The sequence below is a fragment of the Molothrus ater genome, chromosome 3 (assembly GCF_012460135.2).
Source record: "Molothrus ater isolate BHLD 08-10-18 breed brown headed cowbird chromosome 3, BPBGC_Mater_1.1, whole genome shotgun sequence".
Taxonomy (NCBI): domain Eukaryota; kingdom Metazoa; phylum Chordata; class Aves; order Passeriformes; family Icteridae; genus Molothrus; species Molothrus ater.
The window spans coordinates 15429723-15453552 of NC_050480.2; the positions used below are offsets into that span (position 1 = coordinate 15429723).

General features: G+C 38.6%; 1 protein-coding gene across 2 annotated transcripts; it reads right to left on the reverse strand.

Annotated features, from left to right (window-relative positions):
- Positions 1-780: 780 nt before the first annotated feature.
- On the reverse strand, positions 781-23824 carry ACTR2 (actin related protein 2). Of its 2 annotated transcripts, XM_036379668.1 has the most exons (10): positions 23690-23824; positions 18000-18110; positions 15183-15197; positions 12872-13087; positions 9211-9283; positions 7241-7377; positions 6309-6458; positions 5465-5610; positions 4937-5069; positions 781-3809 (listed from the first exon to the last, which is right to left on the reverse strand). In XM_036379668.1, the coding sequence occupies exons 1-10, from the start codon at positions 23735-23737 to the stop codon at positions 3639-3641; spliced, it is 1200 nt and encodes a 399-aa protein (XP_036235561.1). In that variant the 5' UTR covers positions 23738-23824; the 3' UTR covers positions 781-3638. The 2 variants fall into 2 exon arrangements, with proteins under 2 accessions (XP_036235561.1, XP_036235562.1); XM_036379669.2 differs by lacking the exon at positions 15183-15197.
- Positions 23825-23830: the final 6 nt, after the last annotated feature.

The following is a 23830-nucleotide window of genomic DNA, read 5'->3' on the forward strand; positions in this document are numbered from 1 at the left end:
TAGCCAGATGTATTTATTTTTTCCCAAGAATGCAAAGTGATGAAACACAAATTTGGGGTTAAGGGTGGCCTTACTTTTTTTTCATATTAAAATGCTGTCTATAGGCATCTGTCCCTAAGATGACAAGTGGTTGACCCAGCTACTGAGGCAGATGCATCCAGAGCCAAACTGCACATAGTAGCTCCATCTAAGAAAAGCAAAGCCGTTATTCTACCAGGAACAAGATGCCTGGGGAACATTCCTCCAGCCCAGCATGTGCAATGAGCTGGGGGAAAAAGCTAGTTGAGTTCATTTCAAAAGCCAAATAAATGCACCGTGAGTGGTGGACCAGTCACTAATCCACCCAAGTCCTTCTAAACACAAAACGTCAACCCCACATGCACTTTTTCTATCCGTTAAAATCAAGGATGCAGGTGAAATAGCACATGAAGCCATAATGCCAAGGAGATTTCCTAAACAGGGCATCATTATATGGCTTCTGAGCTTAGCCAAGGATGCTGAGGTCAATACAAGTTGAGGGCCCTTCCCACTTTGCAGTATGGACGTTGAACTAGAAAAGGATTCCTGTCCAAGGATAAGGATTCTTCTTCTTTTAAAGAAAAGGATGGAGGGAGTGGAGTATTGGCTAAAGGATGGAGTATGACAGCAATCAGTAGACAATGTGTTATTTTGTCAGATTTCCTCAGCAAAAGCAGCTCATGATGGTTTTGTGATTGAAGTTAAGTTAGAGAAAAACTGACAGAACTGTGATTTCCCAAAGGAAACAAAGCAAACATAATCTACTTTGAAAAAAATCTGATTTTATTTTTGTATTGAAAAGACCTGTCAATTTAAATAGATGTTTATTTCCATTCATGGTCTCAACCAGTGTTGTGTGTTAACATTATTCAGAACTGTATAAAAAGCCATCTGTGTTACATTGGTTAACATCCTAGAACACTGGGGGAGGGTTTGAAGCAGCTTAACATTAAAAATAGGATGTTCTCAAAAAACTTACAACTGATGCGGCATCTTCTATTCTAATTTTAAAGGAGCTAAAGCATTTTGCAAATACAATTCAAGTTATTTGGTCTTCAAAAAATCTTTAAAACCAGATTGCTTTCATAGCAGTATTGAAGCTGTCAGCTGAGAGAACACACACACAACACTCTTGTGTGTGCAAACACATACATGGAGAACCACACTGAGCACAACTGGAACACCCCATTCAGTATTTGGATTACAAATGTGTTCCTCTGAATCCATGATCACAGTTAATTTAAAATGCTAGTTTTTTTAATATATACATGGTTTCCATGGAAACCCAAGATTCTGCACAATCAACTGACATTTATTACTCATGGTGCTGTGAAGTTCTCTAGTGAAGGGGCCAAATTCCAAAACCTTTACTCAAACATGCACATACCTCACTGAAGCCAGTGGTCAGGGGAGAAGATGGTTTAGAAAAGGGGTTGCAGGGTCAAGATCTAGATTTGAAAAACCACATGACAGATTGTCATTTAAAAAAAGTTTTTAAGTCATTCTTTGGTTTATTTCCATGATTCCCAACACTGTCTGAAAAGCCCAGAGACAGTCACATGAGAAATCATAGCTCTAAAGCAAGCCCACAGCATTTTTAAGTCTTGTGTATTAAATGTTTAGAAGACTACAGGAATTCAGAGTACCCCTTACATTCATGTCCCCAAAAATCTAGTAACTGCTTAAGTGCATGCACTGAGGCACGACCGGCATGCCTGTAAATTCGTATTGTTCAAGTTAAGAGTAAATATAGCTGCAAAAAACCCCACCCACCTATAATTAAATGGTCATTACTAGCAATGCTATAGTGACTGTCTTGTTATTAAAGAAATGCAGACATGGTTTCTGCCCCTTTGGCTCGCTCAGCCAATGGAAGCTGTCTGCTCAATTTAGAAAGGAAGCACATTTTAGGAGTCCAAGGGAGTTTAATATTTCCATGTTTCTGGGGTCAATTATTAACGTAAAGATGTAGACAAATGGCAAGTATATGAAAGCATCTCTCATACATTCCAAGGTTTGGAAGTCAAGAGCAGATCTTGACTTCCTTATCCTTAAATGTTATGGTAGGCTTCGAAAACCAGTAAGAAGTAATATATTTCTATGGAAAGCAAAGTAGAACTAAGTCTAGCTAGCATTTGTATGCAAGCAGTTTTTGCTATGCTTAATGTAAGGCAGATTTTATTGCAACAATAGTTACCAGTCTGCTATAGGAAAAAAACACAGGCAACTATACTCAAAGAAGGTGGCTGATAATTACTAGTGACAACTTCTATTTTTTAGAACAACTCAGCTTTAATGTACTTTCTGGAAACAGCACTTTCATCACTGGTTTTCACTTCCTTCCCCATCCCATGTTAAGTATCAAAAATCAAGACTGGATAAAATGAATTATGGCTATTTACCAACCAACATCTTCTATTCCAATATTATTCTTAACTGGAACAAATGTAAGTCATTCTTTATAACCTACTGCCACTGGTTGTTTATAAATATCTAATTGCTGCAATAAACATTGGTCATTGAAATATTCATTTGCAGTAACTACTTGGCACTAGGTTAATATACTTGTAAAGTTTAATGGAAGTGCTTCTGATGTACATACAAGCACTTAAAACATCAGACTTTTTAAAACTTAGTTCTGGGGCTTTAAATATTTATAGTTACAGTTTTCACAAGCATTTCTGAAAGTATTAAATCTGTTCAATAAGTTCAGAAGCTCCTGTCTCAGCATATCTAAGTTTCTTCAACAATTACAGAATAGCTAATTTAACATTCTTGCCTCCTATGCTGAGACAACATGATACCGAAATTTAGTTATAAAAAGAGGCATTTTTGGTCAGGCTGACCCCCCCGTCTGTCCCTTAACAAAAAGAAACACAGCTCAAACCTGTCTCCTCTCTCCAGAAAAAAGACACCTAAGGCCACAAATGTACACTTGCCAGAACATCAGGTGTTTCTCCATTTGTGGCAACTGTACATTCCCACTTAGAGAAATACAGTTTGAAGGCCCCACCACCACCTTGAAGGATGAACCATCTCAGAAGTCTGTTTAGGCAGCAGTGCATATGAAACCACATTACATCAAAACAGTGTGTTAAAGTCATTCCAGCTACTTCAACTAGTTTTTAAACAATGTTTAATCAAAATTCCTAGTTGCAGGAAAGAAAAAAACCCCAAACTTAATGCAGAGAGAGGCATAAAGATGCAAAGATAACCACCACAATGATCCAATAGCAAAAACTCATGTTTAAAGGTTTTCTTATGCTAAAAAAGGCACACAACCCTTTGTGAACTAGAGACAAAAGCTAGCAGGACTACAGCAATAAACCCAGAAGAAAAAGCCTACCAGAATTACCCAATTGCCTACTGGGAGGGAACAATGAAGTAGACAGGCTGCTCTTGCTCCGTTTTGTTTGCAGGGAAGTGGTCAAATTTAATAGTCAAATTTAGCCACATTAAGAAACATTTAACAAAAGCTACCCCAAGAAACCAGAACAAAACCTGACGTTTGGGTCAAAAGGCCACAGACAGGCCCTTCCATAGCATGTAGCTGAGTGAGTTCAGAGATTGGCAATGAAAGAAAAAAGCTTTAGACATGTGATGGGAACAAGCTTTGGGATTTATCGAACAGTCACACCAAGCTTCTCCAGCACACGCACTCCCTTTTCTTGGTATTCTTGTCGGGTCATCCAGAAGTTGTCTTTGTCTTTCATGATGTCTGCTAGAACAGCACCCCCCAGAAACACCATGTGCTTCCGACGAGGGGGATCTTCAATTCGGATCTTAAATTTCTGAGAAGAAAAGAAATCATTACTAGGATTCTTGAAACAAAGCCTTGCAAAATAAAATTGGGCTTTCCACCACAACAATGAAGTGGAAATTGTCTAGTGAGAAATACGCAACTAAAAAACTGAAATGTTAGCACAGGGCACTCTGTGAGCTTTCAGCTTGCACAGCTGAAGTAAAATAATGACTCTGCATTGCAAATTACACAAGCTACTGCCCAAAAATTGTACTTTCAGTATATCAACAAAAAACCCAGGATTCAGAATACCGACAGAAAATTAGAGACCAAATTTCTGCATTTCAGGAACACTATTAAAGTGAAATAATTCGTAATCTTTGATGACTGAAATTATCAGAAGCAACCAGATCATCAAATCACAAATATTTTAGAATTATACCAATTTACACAATCTAAACCAGCTTAACTAATTAATATTCCCTTAATTTCTTCAGTGCTAAAGCTCTAACTTCAAGAGCTACAAAGAGAGTACAAAGCTATGACTGAAATACTGTCTCAGATGTAAAACATTCTGTTCAATTGAGTCATTCCATAGAAGACCTTCAGGGAACACTGTATTAAGAACCAGTGAAGTTCAATTCAGTTCACCATTAGAAACTCCACTCAAAGGAATTTTCAGTACAACACACTGTTACCTCTGTAACAAGTGTAACTGTTGCCTGCTTATCACAGTAACAAATGGAAAAAGGAAACTTACTCCACCTGAAAGTGTGTTAGAGCTCTAGCCTCTCTCACTTTTGAGTATTTCACTTGTAACATGAACCAAAATTTTCACAGACTAAAAAAAATTTTTTTTTTTACTCAATGACAACTTGAAGGCACAGAAACTCCTTAGCTTTGTTTAACCAACACTACAATATGTGTCCTGGTATTTCTCAGCCTATTTTACCCAAGACTTCGGGAATTACCGGTTACTAGCCGGGTCTAGAAGGTAACTTTATTGCAAGTATGTACAAAGCAAAGGCAGGCGTGTGAGTAAGGAGGGGCAGCGATTTCGCAAGCTGCGGGGAGGGCAACCCGCAGCCTCCGTCATTTCTGGCCCCCTGGTTCCCTCTAGCGGGGATTCAGGGAAGCCTCTGCGTCCCACGGCTGCAGCAGCCACCCCATACTCACCGAGAGCTTCTCCACGTCTCCTTTCAGAACTCGTTCCAGGTAGAGCTGTTTCAGCTCCCGCTCCAGTCGTGAAGGCAACCCAGGGTACATGGTGGACCCTCCAGACAGCACAATGTGCTTGTAGAATTCAGACCTGACCCAAAAAATACAGTTTTTGTAGTGTTGTACATTTTACTCTGTACCTGTAAAGGGACCTGTAGGTACCTGTACAGACAGGGGAGTAAATACAAATCTAAAAACCAGTCACTACGCAAAGACAGACTGCACAATTTCAGCAGACTTGCTCATGCTTTTCCAGAAAGCAGAAATAAAACAAAGTGCTTTCAAGATTTTATCTTTGCTAATTCTCACTGAAATAGTTTCCAGACAACTGGTTAAGCTCCAGGAGCTTAGCCTGAGCCCCATTCCCAGCACACACCCTTCTCCCAGGAGCACACATTAGTGTCTAAAGCAAAAGATGTTACTCTGAAGACAGCTCCTGTGTCACCCCTACACCCAGACAAAGGATTCTAAATGTTCTGCTCGTACCTGGTATCAATGTCAGCAGCCTGGATGGTGTTGAACAGCAACTCAGCCACACCAACCCCTTCGACATTGATTAAGTGGGGCTGGAAGAGAGCCTCTGGTGCCTCAAACCGTTCTCCACCAACTTTGATAATCCTGCCATCTGGGAGCTAGGGAAGAAACAACACCATTGAAAAGACTACTTCTAGCCACTTGAATGCTAAAAAAAAAAACAAGAGGAAATGACCTACATTGCTCCCAAATGTTTTAACACAGGAAATTGTTGATAATTGTCAGCACTGCAAGAAGTCATTCAGTAGTACTGAAAGAATATACAAATTCTTTAATCACTCTGCAATTCACTTGGAGACATCAGGGACCAGATACATCAATACTGAGCTACCAAGTATTTCCTTGCCATACCAACTCCTAGTATCAATTTTAAAAATTATCTTACAGCAAGAATAATCCTTTTCTGCACATTTTTCCAACTGTGATCACAAAGTTTCCACTAAGAGCAAGTTCACCTTTCCTGAGACCAGGTATCAGTCTCATGTCTCAGTGCTGCATGGATGAAGCTGAAACAATTTCATATGCTAGAATAAGTCCACTTTCTCTACAAATTCCTGTACTATCATATTAAAACTTCAAAGACCTACAACGACAAAAGTGAGCACAAAGATTTACAGAAAATCTGAAGCCTATAGAAAAAAGCCTATAGAAGACTTTCCCAGAACCAGTTAATTTGATTCTACAGGCTGAGAGGTGAGCTACTGCCAAGAAAAATTGTGAAGGAATGAAAGCTAAATGCTACCTGAATTTAAACCTAGGAAGTTTAGGACAAGGAGAGCTGTCTTGAGACACTCACCGTGTAGGATTCAACTAGAACTGTGGTCTCTAGTGCCAGCTTCTGCTCCTGTTCAATGTTGTATCCCACATAACACAACTTCTCCTTGATCATGCGAACCGTCTCAAAATCAGCAGAATGGTTGAAAGCATAACCTCGCAGCAAGAGGAGCTGGAGGGAGCACAGCAGGTTAGCAGGAAATGAGAGGAACTGTCTAGATCTCTCAGTAGAGGGGTAGTACATTTAGACACATATCTCTGTTCACCTCCCTTTTTTAGTGGCAAATTTGGGTATTAAGAGAAATCCGTCCCAGTGTATCCATTATCCCCAGAAAAACAGCAGCATTACTCCAAATGGGAAATTTTCTTCATTACAATTTTCAGCATAACAAGAACAAAGACAAATTAAAAAAACCCAAATAATTCTTGTCTTTAGAACTTCACTTCAGAAAATTCCTGTATTCCAGGTTAACCATAAGATTTGTCAATCTAAGATGTTGCTTATATTTAAAACTCCCAAACAAATGAATTGTCTATCAAACATGTTCTCTTATTTAATTATCAGGGAAGAATCACTATACTATTTTCCATATTGCAAGGAACTCTTTCTGAAAACAGATGAGTAGAGCGGAGAGAATACAATTTATCTTCCACTTTAGGTGAGAAAGCCAACTTTTGGGCTTTTCCTTCCCAAATATGGAATAAATTCCCTTCCTACAAGATTGCCACTAAGAAAATTGATGTCTCTGAATAACACCAATATCATCACTTTGATTTAGATGAGGAAACACAGTAAGAATAGACTGAAGTAACACAGAGAATACGAGAGTTCTTAATGTAATCAACATAAATAATTAAGGGAAAATACAAAGTGGTTTCTTGCTGTCAAGGGATTTTGACTTGAACCACAGATACCATCACCTCAACCTTAAACCCGCTTCCCTCCCAGCTTACCTTAATGAGGTACCTAGTGATATCCCTCCCAGCGATATCTAACCGTCTCGTGAGGTGAGGGAGGGAGAAACCTTCATAAACTGGGCAAATGTGAGTCACACCATCTCCAGAGTCCACAACAACACCAGTCAACAAACCTAAAAGAAAGGGGGGAAGCACAATTTTACTGCACTTTCATAAATAGAGCAGAACAGCAGCAAGTTTAAGATTTGTTTTTCACTGTAAACTAATACAACCTTTCTTCCCTCAGTCATCAGTAGATATTAAACTTCAGGTTTTCATAGTAACAAATGCTTTCATACATTTTTTTTTAAAATTACTACTTTTACCTAGATGTTTAGAACTCTATCACTCACAATTCTATGTGGCATTTTAACATCTTTAAATTACATTCTAATTAAAGGAAGTATCTACGCTCATTAAATGCTTATTGGGGCACAAATTCCACCACAGATTCAGTTGTGTAGTCTTATAATAATTTCTGAAATATTAAGAAATTTAGAGATATTCAAGCCACAAGTTTACCTTGTTAAATTCTTAGGACTTGTTGATTTTTACTGGTATACAAAAAACCAAATACTTTCATAAGGTAGAAAATATTTGGACTATACAGCACATGCCTAATATTTCTTTACACAAGTGGCATTAGGCTGAATGAGATCCACTTTCTTAGACTAAAAAAATCAACTCTCACGAAAAAAAGTTTACCACAAAATATTAAACTCTAAGCTATACAAAGCAGATATCATGAACTTGTAGAAACAGAAGTTCTATACTTAGGGGGCAAAAATCAATGATGAAAGTTGATCAGAAAACAGTTTTATAGTTTCTCACAAGCTACCTAAAGCAAGAAACCATATTTTAAGGACAGACCTTAGAAGTGTGGTGCACTGAAATGAGGCACATCTCTTTAGCCACTACTTTAATTTTTGAAGTAATATAAATAAAGTAAGGTGTTTTAAAGAACTTTTAAAAAAAATTTCCAAAAGCAAATGTTTGATTTATGTGCCCCTTGATTTTTACATCTTAGAAGGTCTTCAGCTTTGTTTTAGATGATGGTATGTAGCAACACTGCAGACTGCTCAAAGTTGTCTCACATTCTGTTATTCACAAAGTAATTGAGCACTACACAGTAAGGTAAATGTAAAATTACAGCAGAATTTAAGACTGTAGATGTCAGTTACTTAAATATTTGTAAGGAATCAAATCAAAGAAAACCCAAGGGGAAAAAAGGTAATAACACAGATGGCAGCAAATAAAATTAATATTCAGGTTTGCAAAAGTGGTTTTGGTTCAAGTAATTATATTGACTTGCATGGCAGAGTCACCCTTCCAGTACCCCACTGCTTTTGGTCCTGCACAGAGACACTACAGGGACACGTTAATGGACATGGATATTTGTGTCCTGCTATGTGACAGCTCAACACACCAAGTCACCAACAGACAGATTCAAGGAGTCATGGTATTAGAACTGATGTGCTTGAGTAACTTCATAGAATCCTAGATGGACTGAAGTTTAGTTCAGTCAATCCATAATTTTCTGCTCAGGCTAAGGATCATTTCAATTTAGTTTATCTATAGCAAAAGACTCAACTTTTTATTCCCCCCCCTGAAAATAGTGTAAAAGTCACATGATCACCTTCTTGAAATTACTCTCTTACTCATGGTAAAAAGTTGATCCTTTTTCAGAAAATTCAAATTAAGCCATTAAGACTTGACACCAAAGGTAAAATAATTACACCCTGAAAGAGTAAGAGTTTTGAGGAACCGGGTTTTTGCATTTATCCATGAAAATAACACCAACAGTGGTACCTAACAATAGTTCCTCACAACAAAAAGCAAGCTGTCAGTCAGAGCCGAGCTTCCTTAGAGAACAGCATGGAACTAAGCCCAAGACACAGTGATGCCATGTTAGTACTTTGGCTCAGCAACACTGGAAACTAAAGAAATTTTAGGTTAATTTTGCCTACCTTGAGCATACAGAGTAAGAACAGCCTGGATGGCTACATACACCCCAGAAAACTGGTACGTCTCAAACATAACCTGTAAGATGAAGGCAAAAATCAGCTTCCAAAACAGGCCAAATACCTCAAAGAAATTTCACTGGTGTTTGAAAACTGTATTTCTAGAATTTTGCATTTTTACTAATCAAAAACACTTCCCAAGAATTTTCATCACACAAGATTCCACAGGAACATTAGAAACCTATGTGCTTTGGGACAGTAAGAAGTACATTCAGTTCTGTATCTTACCTGTTCACACCAGACAAGCCAGGTGAAATATTACACATCCATTAAGCAACAAAAGCAAACAAAAGAAACCCACACATCAATTTTTGCAGCTTTACACAAATTTTTACTTTTCCAAAGTGCTTAATGAGTGGGAGGCAGTACTTGTAGACCAGCCAAGCAGTTCATTACTAAAGCGTGACCAGGGAATAAAATGTTTGTTTAAGATATATGCCTTAAAACAAAGTTCAGACATTTTTCATTCTTCATATTAAGCCATAGACTTTATACAACTGCACACTATGTCAAATAAAGACCAGACTCCTTCATATCTTAATCTACAATGAGCCCAGTATCACAGGTAGCAACTGCTCTCTGCATCTGGACCACTTTCTTCCCTTCTTTAAAGGGCAACCAATTACAAACTTTTAAATTTAGTGTAAAATCCACTACAGAGAGAAGACTAGGGGTTTGCAGATTTCATATTGAAACAGGAAACGTAACTCCTTGTCTTGTAAACTAGGTTTTCCTAATCACTGAACTAGTTTCAGTTAAGAAGCAGAACAAGATTAAAGGATGTAGAGTTTATAGGATCTTGTCTTCTTCCTAAACACAAGAAAAGGCCAAGTAAACAAATCATGCTGTACAGCAGTTTTCCCCTCAATAAGCTTTACCAGGAAAAATGGATGAACTCTGATTATTCCAACAAATACAGCTTTGCTTTTGCTACCCTGCAGCCTTCAGAACCCTTCTGCAACTTCTAGGATTAGAAACTGATTGAATCCTAAGTGCTCCCACAGTTCAAGTAAAAGATATCTAAATATTTTTGAAGAAAAAAGCTGATGCCTGACAATTTTAGAATTCTGAACTATTTAAAGAACCTCCTCCGTTAGAACAGTGTGAAAAGGAACAGAAAGGGAACAGCTGAAAGGGCAGCAACTCAAAATAGAACCCCTTTGAGTAGTCATTGTCTAAACCCAACACTATTCCAATGAATACTTTCAAACAACCTGAATGCTTATTAAATCAAAAAATAATGTAAGAAAAATCTAAACTATCACCTTCATACAACAAAATCAATATTCAAATGGCACTAGTTACTGCCTTCACATGTACCAAACCCTAAAGGCTTCTACAAAACCTTTTATAACCTTTGGGAGTGTTGTCATTCTTTCAAGAAAAAAAGAAATGGATTCTCCTCTGCAGTACTTTATTTGACATGGAAAATGCCTTGACACAGGGCATTTATGTTAACAAATCTTGAGATATAAATACCGAACAATATGTTTCCCTGAAAAGATTCTTCTTCACATAACAGCAGATTTTTCATTACCTACAAAGTGATGTTCTAACTGGGTACAGAAAGAATTAAAAACTGGGAAAAAATGTAAGAAATCCTAGGTTGATTTAGATGGAAGCAACTGCTTGAGCATCTCTGCAGCTTCTTGATTTGCCACTACAGTCTGGCTGCTTCTGAGGGTGTTACACAATGAGAGTGCAGCAGATGAAGACAAACAGTAAACACTCCATTAAGCTGAGGAGCAACCTGGGTCTTTTACGTGCTATGAAAGGAAAAGCACTTTTTAAATATATATGTTTTACAATATAGCTGACATGTGAACACTTGCTGCCTTACTATTGCACGTGGGCCTGACAAAGTGATGGAATGAGGAGAGAGAATTACTGGAAACAGACTGAAGGACAGCATATATAATTATCTATCATCTTTATATGGTCCAGATGACTAAGCTTTTCTTCTAAAACACTACTGCACTGTATCCCAAAATGCAGAGACATTATTATATTTACTGCAGGCTTTAGGAAGTATCTTCATTCAGTCCTCTGCCTCATACTGGGCTCACCTCCCTGGAAAGGAGGAGGCTACATCTAAAATGGAAAGAGTATAAATTGCAGTTAAACTAAATATTCTAAGTTCTCATAACCTTGTGTTCCATTACAAACATTAGTAGAAACAATGAGCTTCTGTGTAACTCAAATTTAAATTTACAAAAATAGATTCTAGTTCTCACTAATCTTCTGCATTATGATCTTTCAATGTTATTCTTGCATCTTGCAAGGTTAAGTATCTATGGTCTCTGGGGTAGTGTTAAAAAGGCAAATGGAGCAATGCAAATATTCCATCACAATTCAGAGGCCGTACTAGACTCCTGGATTTTTGGTATAAAATTATTTGGCACATGAATAACTAAAATCTATCCTTTTGTATTTACCAGGAAAACAGAACAAGAACACTATTGTTGACAACTAAAAAGCAAAGAAGCCTGGGCAGGAAATAGAGCCATTCCAGCTACATGGAGGCCACCCAGAATAACCTGCTCTGCCTATATACCACAGCTGGCTGATATACAGTGCATGATATTACTAGTGTTGCATTACCTGATACTTAGGTCATAGGACCTTAATGTCCACAATTGCTAAAAAAAAATGCTGAATTTAGATTGCACAGTCTGATTTATTTTTCACTTAAGTTTTCCCAACTTTGCTAGACTTCATTTGCTCCCTGGTCACTGAAAGAAAGGATTAGTGCAAATGTATTCACTGCCAAGTTGCAGAAAGCACTACCGTAGCTGTGACATCAAACGGATTTCAAAGAAAGGTGCTGATAAATGTAAATTCTTAACAGACTAAGGAATGATTTTGGGAAATATATATACACAAGTTTTGATATTCAAACTTATATGAATTGAAAATACCTATGATGCTTATGAGAAAAAAATTCAACAAAACAGAAAACTAAACATTCTGTTCTCATCAAACATTATTGCTCTTCAAACCTTAGTCTTCGTCACAGGTAGGGGACCTAAACAATATATATCTGACAAGCTACATTGAATACAAGGTTCAGCTGGAGCTTAGATCACCCAGGGAAGCACTCTGAGATTAAGGATGCAAGAACCAGGCTTTCCTTCTTAGAAGGTTTTCATTGATAATCCCTTGCACTAATTAAAGATTAGTGCATTGGCTGTCATCACACCTTCGTCTCAACCACCTCCAACAACACTGCTCCATCTGGTAAGCATCATCTAGCTCCAATCTCCTCTGCATTACTGGCTTATACAAGTCCAAGTCATTTAAAGTAATTAACATTCATCCAACAGCTAGTAATCAACATATCCTGGGTATGTGAAGACAGACATGTATTTCCAATTCTGTGTTTTAATGCTGCAATTAATGCTTGAGACAAGAAGCCTGCTTACAGCTTGTGAATGAGATCAGCTGGTTTGAATTTAAGCACAGTAGCATTCATGCCTATGGCTGAGAACGGGTTTTGGTTAGAGAACAGAACTGCTTTGCATCAGACAGTCACTGTGTGTGGCTGGAACAAGGAATCTCTTAGCAGTGCTCCAATGACTGTGTATCAGCTCCTACTAGACACACATACCTCCACAATCTTCTCCCTATTTTTAGTCGGATTCATGGGAGGCTCTGTGAGTAGTATTTTACAATTTTTTGTGTCAATATTAAGTTTTTCTGGTCCAAACGTGTAATCCCAAAGGTGCTTCATATCATCCCAGTTTCGAACTATGCCATTCTCCATCGGATAATTCACTTCCAGCATTGATCTTAACTCACTGGCTTCATCACCAACCATCAGATCCTGTAAGATTTTAATACAAAAACATGTCAGTGTTTACAAAACACCAAACTCCTCATGAATGACAGTGAACTGCTTCAGCCTGTGTCCAATGTGTTCTTAAACAATGCCCACATTTTTGAATCACTTGCAGGTACTTAGGAGAGAAGTAGAATATATTTCATGTAATATTTAAATTTGGCTCTTACCCATCCCACAGCTTTTCCAAAATAAATATTATTAATTTGATTGTTTTCAATTAACTTTAAGAAACCAATAAACCTTGTTAGAGCTAGAGACTACAAATCCTTTTTAAGTACAGGTGTTTCTCCACTGACACCTTCAAAATTATTTTACTAAATACTCATTTCTAAGAGCCGAGATGCAAAACAGCACATAAGGGTAGTAGGTGGGATTGGCAGAATATTTTTCCATGCATGTTGCAAATTTCTGTGCACAATACCAAAAAAGGAATAATGAGTGGTGAATAAGCATACCGAACAGGAGCAAAAGCAAATAAGAGATTATAAATTCCACACCAGACATTAAAAGAAACAATGGTTTACATATTGCCTGTGTCAATAGGGTGTGAAGAGACACATCTGAATATAAAATATAACCTCATCTGTTCCTTGCCAGAAGTCCCAAGCCAGAAACCCCAGTAATGCATTCTTGCACAAACACAACCAACTAATGCAATTTGTATAGTCATTTCACACTGATTAAGCAATCTGTTTATTAACGTTAGTTATGCAAACATTGCACATTCAAATTAGTAGCATCACATCTTCTCCTTTCCCACATATTTCCCACAGGAAGTATGCACAGTAACATCTTATCTTTGCTCCTCATTATATCCCATACTTTTCTAAAGAAGCCTGAACTGACTCACTTGTACTTAGGCTGTAAAAACATATTTCTAGGTACCATTAGTTCTGTGCCCATAATAATATTAATTGGGAAAAAAAAAAAAGAAAAGCCAGCTATTTCATCTAAACATATGCCACAACAGTTTGCAGTTGCTGTGGCACAGTGGAAGTGAGGGTTATACTATTCAATGCCAGGGGAAAAAAAAAAGATGCACAAGAAAAAATCTGGCATGTGGTTTATAATTCCTATTTTAGAAGCAGTTGCTGTTGACTATATAAAAAGGAAGTGAATTGACAATAGTTTAAGTGAAACCATTCCTCTTTCATCCCCTCTCCCTGACAAGGTGTTTTATTTGTTTTCCCTTGCACAGCAGATCACACTTCAGCTCTTGACTGTACAGAAGACAAAAGTCAAGACTCCAACACTTTCAATCCAAAGCACTCTGGTGAAACCATACTATGAGAACTCCACCATGTAGCCACATTACTCATGAGAATTTAAGACAACACAAACTCCACCAGTTAGAAGAATCAGAAATCAGAAGCCTTTTTTCTGCATTGCTCTTTGAGGCTCCAAGCTGCCCAAGAGGACACAGCCCAGGAAAAGCCGCTATTCAAAGGTGCAAAGCGAAAGTTGCACAAAACTTTCACATCCTTTTAAAACAAAGCTAAAGGGCAGAACAATTGTTCTCTCTTGAGAACATCAGCACTAGCACACTAACAAACACATACAGTTGGCAGTTGAAGAGGAAGAAGGACAACACAACCAAATTTGCAGAGAGGAATCAGTACTGTGGCATTCAATATTTCCACCACTTCAGTACTCAGTAATATCTGCCTAACTGAAATCTGAACATTTCTTCAAACTCTTTCTTATATTAAATTTCTTATATTTATAAGAAATTTAGGTTTATAAGAAGGTTTCTATATATTTATAAGAAAAAAGTTTCTTATATTAAATGAGCAATTTCTACTGTTAAAGATACTGAGTTCATGTTGATCTTTCAATGTTATTCTTGCATCTTGCAAAACTGCACATTATATAGCATTTAAAAGCAATACATAAAATATTCTCATTAATTAGTTGCCAGTAAACCAAAGCAATGAACAATGTCCAAAATAAGTATGTATTCAAATGTAAAATGTAAGACAAGACAAAACAATGAATAGCATTTAAAAAATAACATAACAGCTACTAGGTCTCATCAAGCAAAAATGGTAAACAAAAAGCACAGGGGCACCTCACTTACCATCATTTTGTTATTCTACTTCAACAGGTCAAGAAAGGTGAAGAAAAGGTAGAAGCAAGAAAGTCAGAAAAGGCCTAAATGAAATTCTCAAATTATTTTAAGTACATAGTAGAATTAGGCTGAAAAGAGATGCATGTACAGCAGGAAATGATCTGAGTTAGTTTAGTTAGGGCCAAACTAACATTATCAGGACATCGGATTAAATTGTCTCTTTAAAGGAAGCTATTGCTACATGTCAGTGGCAAGTCATGTTTAGGCTTCCTAGATTGCAAGCAAGATCAGTGTATCTGCCTATCTCTCATAAATAGGATTCTGTGCATAAATATTCTGTAACAGTGGAGTTTTACGCTGGGCTAGGTGTATATCTGAACTAGACAAGACTCTGCACAGGACAATTGACTAGCTCTGACAATTGCTAAATTTAATTTTAAAAATCCACTTAATATATTCAAGAACTGAAAACTACTCCTTAGTACTGACTTATTAATACCCCCCAAACCTGCTGCAGACTAGTAAGTCAGGAAAAGCCAAGAGCAATATCTATGCTTCTGGATTTAGCTGCAATTTTAAGCAAAATAATCCCAGTAATGAATGAATTCCTGAGTAGGAAAAAATGCTGCTAGATGAAATGAGAATCCATAAGGAAAATGTGGTCAAAGCAACTTGAAACTGGTAACTCATAGATGATAACCACTGTTTTGATCAGCTTCCAGGCTCCTTTCACAGCGTTTCTGAATTCCACAGGAGTGTAGTTTTCTTCAATAGTTTTGAAAAGTTAAACTGAAAATCTTCTTGTCAGCTTCCCTTACTCAGTTTTAAACTTATACCGGAAGAACTCACAGTGTATGCATGGAATTAAATTTTGGCATAAAACTCATCTGCTAAAATACATCTTTTAAGGAAATCTGCAAGATTCTCATGAAGAAAAACAGCACTCACACTTATCAAGTCTTTCTACTGTGTTATCCTACTGGGATACCCAAAGTGCCTGTGGCAGAGATTTCTCCTCTTGATACACTGCCTCCTTAAGAAAGGGTTACAAGCTGTTAGGCAAATCATATAAAACTACGAGAAACAATCTAGACACAGTTTATACTCTTTGAAATACACCCACATGATCCGTGCTCAAGCAGAAGACCAGCAATGCATGCAAAATGATTGTTTACAGGTTCTTTTGCTGATCTCATAGCAATTACCAACTTCGACATCCTATCATTTCAATGCACCACTGTTGTCAGATAATCAGAGGATACCAAAACTGATGGGGCAGGCTGTATTGAATCAGCTAGAAAGAAAACATGACTTCAACAGTGAGATTTCATGCAAGAAAATTCTGGGGGGAGTTTAGACTCATAAATCACTGCATAATTTCATAAAACTTTACCAGGACCTCCTTTAAGGAGACTCCTCACATTAAGTTCAAGAAGACACCCAAGAAATACCTCTCCCCAAATCTTACTAGAGAAAGGATTACGTTTTCTGTCTCCTTACAAAAAAATCCTCTTTACTGTGAAAGGGAAAGATCTCTATCCTCTAAAACAAACTGTCCTAGCTGATACAAGGCAAAGCACTATTGAGATAGTAACGAGACAAACCCACAATCACATTTTGGGAAGCTCTAGCATCTTTCAGCCTTTTGACTTCCTTCTATGGCCTTCTGCTGATACTACAACCATTTCACAGGCAGAAGCAGAAATCCAGCAACTCAAGTTCTCCTTGTCAACGACAGGGTTCTGAAAATAAGGAACAAGACTGGAATGATTTTTTTTTCCTCTTCCTAAACTGCTGCTCAGAACGAATAAGGAAGGGAAAATTGAAATCCCGTATATGTGTGGTCCTACCTAACCTTCACTGGCCTAAGTGGGCACTTCTACAGTTCTGCATTACCCCTGCTTCTCCCTCACTCTCCAACTGGAGCTTGCATCATGGTCTAGTAAGGCAGTCATTACTTTACCTGACCAAGAAATCCCTCTTTTTCAGCTGGATCAGCTCACTAAAGCAGCTCACAACATGCTTGCACAAGCAGCATGACCAGCACAAGGTGAGAATTGTGTGTCTAAAAGCAAGAAGGGAGGATGTGACCACAGCAGGGCCAAGACATTAACCAAAGCCTATATAGCAGAAGCAACTAATAACATTTGAAGTGTTACTCTCTAATTACAAAATAAGTGAAAAATTATAGCTCCCTGGACTTCAGAAAATGACTTCTCCAACAGTGGTTCTCCCCCCATGCCTTGGAATAATGCCCCAAGACAAAGCAGCCTGAACAGAGCCTCTCTATCTCTAACTGGTGTGGAGCACCTACGTCCATCAACAGCAAAAGGAAAACGAAAACCATAGAAACAATGAAACGCAAACACAGCCAAGGTTAAACATCTCATACAAGATCACAGATGATCAACTCTGAGTAGAAAGCAAACCATACAGAAAAACCTGGAAGCTCCAGCAGTTCTTCAGCACTGTCTCAAAATCCCACATGATAGCTTGGTGACAGTCAGTCACTTCTGTCTGATTTCTGCCTTCTGATCTTGACACCATTTGCATTATTGGCATTTGAAGCCCCTTTTTGCCCAGAATCACTCAAGCCCTACCTGCTGCCTCCTCAGGTGCACTATCTGAAGGCCTCCAATGCTTTAGAGCACCCTCTTCTTAACTTTGTAGTTTGTGACAGGCTAAAATCGATACAGAAATGAATCAAGAGATACTGAAACAGCATAAAAGGGAGTTAAGGAAGAAACATTTCCAAACATTACACAAGTCAAAAGCTGCCCTAAATATTTTTATCTGTCAGAAAGAAATAACAATAAAAAAATTTACCTTGATTTCAATGTTTCCTACTTTAGCAGTTGATCTTATAATGGGTCTGCCAACCAAAGCTGGAAAAATGTGCTCAGGAAAATTCGAGCCTGCATAGCCACATTTCACAAACTGAAAAGGAAGAAATAATTTTATTAGAATATAATATTATTTTTGTTTACAAATAGAAACCTGGTTTGGGGTAAAAAATTAAAAGTCCAAATTTAAGAGCATGTACTCCACTGGAAACCAAATTAATTTATACTTTCAAATCAATTTTACACATTTTAGATGATGCATAGATTTTTAAAACTGAGTAAAAGTATTTTCCAGGATGTTTTCTGAATCAAGACTATCAGATTTTTGAGAAACCGTTTAAAATGAATAGGTACATTGCAAGGTGTAAAAGAGTCCAGTGTCTGAATTTGGATTTCCTGCCACTCTATTAAAAAAGTCCTCTAGCAACCTGAAATCTGTAATTTTGTAATGGATCACCTTATAATGAGTACCCAATGAAACCTAATTAAATCACCTCTCCAATTAGAACACATGGTAGCATAATGAATTACACACCAGAAAAAGCCCCAAAAGCTTGTTGAATTCAAGTTTTATACTCTTGTAAAAAGTGCTCAAATGTGAACTAGCAATTCAGACAGATTTCTCAAATTTTTGTAATTTTGAAGCTTTCTTTTAAGGATAAAGTCTTCTGCAAGCACTTCTAAAACCAACAGCACAACCAAAACCTCAGATGATGGCAGTTCACACCAAACAGGATGAAAAGAGTGTTTATTACCCAAATATATACAAAAGGAAGCTTTATATCACTGGGTTCCAAGACAGTATACACACTAAGAAAACAATGACAATTTACTGAACAATAAAAAAATATATAGTCGCTAGAGGAAGTTCAGTTGTAAAATGTGAACTTTAAATGTGCCAGCAAGTTCATAGGGATCAGCAAGTTGTGCTCTTCAGCTCTCCTATTTTGATAGGGTACTTTCATGTATCATACCCTACTGATCTGCCTGCAGCTTATACAGAGAAGACTCCTCTTTTACTCTGATGCACGGTTTGCATACCAGGCTATATTAACACGCCAGAACAAAAACATTTTCATCTGCAAAATCACCCAAGCACTGAGGTGCAGCAGCAGTAACCCAGCACCCCGGGATCCCCTGGGTTGGAGGAACCCTCAGGAACTGTGTCATCCAACGCTGGGCTCAAACCAGTCACCACTGAATTCTGAGCAGCTTGCTCAGAGCTTGTACCAGCTGGCTGCTGGGAATCTTTAAGAACAGGCAATTGACAGACTCCATGGGACCCTGTCCCAAAATGTAATTATCTACTGCAGGTTGTATTAAAAGCCATCTGCTAAAATTTTCCAAATATTCCCTGAGTTTTCTGAAGCAAGGTCTGAAGACTGCCACTGGAACAATGATCCCAGCAAAGAGTACAGCTAATTGCAGCTGAGAGGAATTCTGTCATTACACTAACGGTAACATGAAAAGTCACTTGTGCTGCTGCTCGTAATTATTCACCTTACTGCAGTAAAAAAGGGCACTTGTTGTGGAAAGAAATTTAGAGAGTTGGTTACAGACAAAACCAATAGATATTTTAATTAAAGCTAGGGTAATAGAGGGGAGAAAAATTTTGGGTTTTTTGACCCTAGTTTCTTTCACTCCTTCAGTGCTTGCCCTCCAAAGGCAGAGCTGTTTGGAATACCTGAAGAATGACACTGTGTACACAACTCATTTCACTCATTCTACTTCAAACCCAGAATACTCAGAAAAGACAAGTATTTATCAAATTTTTTGGTTATACTAAGGCCAAACCTGCCTAGGAGTTGCATAGATTTAATCTGTGCATTCAAGAATGCAGTGCTGCTATGAGAAAGCAAAGAGCAGCCACAAGCACTTCTGGATCACATACCTGAATACACCAGTATATCAGAAGTAACAGGATAAGAAATATCTAAATAAATCTTTAAAACTTAAACTCCTGGAACACCCCCTCAAGAAGCTCCACTACTCAAATTTTTAAACCCCCTGTACTTATATAGCAACCCTGATGCATGCAAGCAAAACAACTACTGCACAAAAATCAGCACCTCTATTGGGCAACCTTTAAAACACCTCTCAGAATCACATACAACTATACTGACCTAAAAACTGCTGACCTACAAAACCACAAAAATTCTTACTATTTGATATGAATAGTAACTTCCAGCCTCTTTTTGCATTAAGATCTTGATGCATCTTCCCAGGAAATTAACAAATTCTAGGTTTTAAAAGCAGACTGTCATTTCTCCAACCAGCCTAAAACACAATCAAAACCAGATTTAATTGATGCAAACTACAATGAGTGAGAATAAGCTTGGACATTGACAGTCTGTTTCCCACCTCTTTCTGGCCAGAACAGAGAGCCTTAAAAATTACATTTTACAAAGTTTGATAGACTCTGCCACAGACAGAAAGGACAGAATTTTAACTTGCTTTCAAAGTTGAAATTTCTCCTTCCAGTCTACATAAAAATTTAGGGAAGATAAGAACAAGTGAGCCTTCTTTGTCAGCTTCCCCATCAATGGGGACATCCCCACTGTAGTATTCTCCCTGACACTATCCTGAATATTCAGCTGGTTCAGTTGGTTTGTGATCACCTAACATTGCCTATCATGGCTGAAAAAACAGGCTCAGTAAAACCAACAGGAAAATGCACAGACCTGCACAATAACAGACTTTGGACTCTTAGATTTTTTTTGAAGTGGTACAGGAAATGTAAGTTATTCCTCCCTCCTGTCCCTTACAGAAAATCCTTCAAAATCTTCAAGTAAATGTTATGAACTGCAGTAATCTGGAACAGCTTCTCTTTTCTAAGGCCCAACATTAAACACTCACTGTTCTGCCACTCTCAGTTTGAAACTCTCTAATTTAAGTACAGTGCACTTGTTTCTCTTCCACCTCTTGCCACGCACACCCCTCAAACCAATTATTGAACAATTTCAGTACAATGCTCATGTTTCCAACAATAACACAAGCACTCCATAAATTTACCCATTTCTGCAAGAACTTCATCATCGTCTGTTTTTGCGCACATTTGCTATACATTCAGAATGTTCTAAGAACAGCTATTTAGCCTGTGCAAGGCCATGTATGTAACAATTTTTACCATATATAGTTTCTTCTCCATTTCACTGTGGTTTATACCGAGTCTTTCACTTCCTACTGAGTCATCAAACACTAAGAACTTGCATGTATAAGTGTTCTTTCAAACTAAAAGAATGAGGAAGCTTGCAAACAAGTCACGTGACTGGTTTTAAAATGAATACTAATATTCTTATCACAACTCTGTGCTTGATCCTTTCCACTGATACAACTCTCAAACAAAAACCCTAAATACAGTTACAGCAATTTTACAGGCCAATCAGTAACTTTCTGTTTGGCCTCTAACAATAAGAATCCACCTCTAACACTCCAGACCTTTGAGGTGCCATTGCCTGCCTCCCACACCACATGTTGCAAGAACTTCCTTCGAGTCACTCACCTCTTCCTCAAAGATAGGTTGCTGCCTATCATCAGAAGTCCTACTGCAGCCTAACAAGAACAGTAAATTTCAAAGACAAGCCTAATGTTAAAAATTCACCTGATTTTTCCAAAGATATTCTCCATTTTTTATCTATAAGTTTTCTGACACCTGGAAAGAGATTTCATTTCAATCATGCTTTTAAGTGTGAGACATTAGAAATAACTCTAAAATAAGACATCTCTTGTCACATAGGCAAAATATTATTACCAAAATACTGGTTTGACAATATAGAACTACTTGATATCTCAACATGTAATTGAGACTCAAAAGTTTTACTGAATGGAACTTTTGTCCAGCTTTGTTATCCCAATCCTCATTCAATTACCCCAAATCAATGTGAACATTTTGAGTTGATGGATTTCACAATTACTTCTGACACCCTGCTCTCCCACCCAAGGAGCTCTGTGGCTTCAAGACACACGTTGTTCTGCCCAAGGCTGAGACAACCCAAAGCCACACAAGCTGAAGTGACACAAGCCCCTCCTCTTGCACCATGAAGGCACCTTCCACTCTTGTGGTTATTTATATCCTGCTGGTCCAACTCACCGAGGGAAAAACTCTATGGATCCAAGTTGTCTCTGGAATTGACAGCACACACAGATACCCAGGTTGTAAAGAAATGTGTGTGGCACACCCAGGTTGGGAAATCAGGTTGGAAAAATTGCTTTTACCCCCTATGTCACACCTGAGACCAGCCAAGGCACAACATTGCTGTCACCACCAATACACTACACATTTTACATCTCAGTCATTATTGCCATATAAAAGACCACACCAATGGATGAAGCTCTGATTTTATTTTTTTTTTAATTTGGGCCTCCCAATAGGAATATTAAAGAATAATTAAAAAAAAAAACAAACCAAACCTTAAACAACAAAAAACCCCCTCAAACTAAAAACAAACAAACCATAAAGCAGCTTTCATATCCCTTCATAACAAGAAAATGCTATCTCTTCTTCTTTCCTTTTTCTAAATGATAGCGCAAAAAGCACCCAAAGGCTCTGAACTCTAACCCTATTAAAGATAATTTTTGCTATATGGGGGTTAACAAAGACATCAAAACTGTCAAATCCCTGAACTGTCAAATATAATGTTCTTCTTCCTGAACTATTCTAACAATTTCAGATACTAATTGAAAAACCCTCTAATTTAGGATGCTAAATCTCTAATAAAATAATCCTTTGTCTCAACTATTCTTTCCTAGGCTTATTAAAAAATATATTTATCGCAAGTATCCATATATAAAAAAACCCTTGTTTTTTTTGCCATTCAAGAGATCTTAATGCACCACCAGTTAAGGTAACTCTCCACATAATATTGCTTTACTAGGGGAAACCCTAGACCGCTAAAAAAAATTACCAAGGGGAAATATCCCCCGATAGCATCTGATCTCTTCCTGCTTTAGAATGGTATCTTTTTCACTTCCTGCCAAGGTGCCTCACAGACTGACAAAAGGATGGATTTCCAGCGGGTGCCTGCACGCTTACGGAGGCCAGAAAAGGTGGAAAGAATGGGAAGAAAACCTTTCATTTAAAGAACGCCAATTTGGAGGTACGTGGCAGATTAGAGAGGTATTAAGGAAAGGACGATGCTCTATTTTGAACATCAGTTGCCAAAAAGAAAAAATCAAACAAAAAACCCCCACCAAAGCCTCCAAACATTTCTCTAAGCGAATAATCCTGCAGACACAGGACACATCCTAATTGCTCAATGCAGAATGCGCTCATTCAGAATTTTTAAAAATCGATATTTTCGTCTAAACGCGCGTTGCTGCATGGAGACCCGCTCAGGTCACGTAGAGAAATCAGGATATTGACGGTAGAATGAGAACGCGGAGGGGCCGGGGGCGGGCAGAGCAGCCCCAGCCCCGCAGAGCGCCGGCGGTGCCCGCGGTTCGAGAGCACGGGGACACCCGGCCGAGGGCCGCCCCCCCCGCCCATTCATTCCGCGGGCCCGACAGAGCGCCGGGATGGCGGCTGGGCCCGGCGGCGGCGGCAGGGCCGGGCGGGCGCGGCCCGCGGGCGGTGCCGGCAGGAAGCCGGCCCGGGTCCGGGGGGAGCCACCCGGCTTCCCCTTCCCCTCCGCCCCGGCAGCAGGGCGGGTCCCGGCGCCGCCCGCAGAGACTCACCCCGGTGCCGTTGTCGCACACGACCACCTTCCTGCCCAGCGTGTCCATCGCTGCGACACCGACACGGCTCCGCACTGGGACCGACACCGACCGCGCCACCGACACCGCCCCGACCTCCGCCGGGCCCCCCGAGCGCGCCGC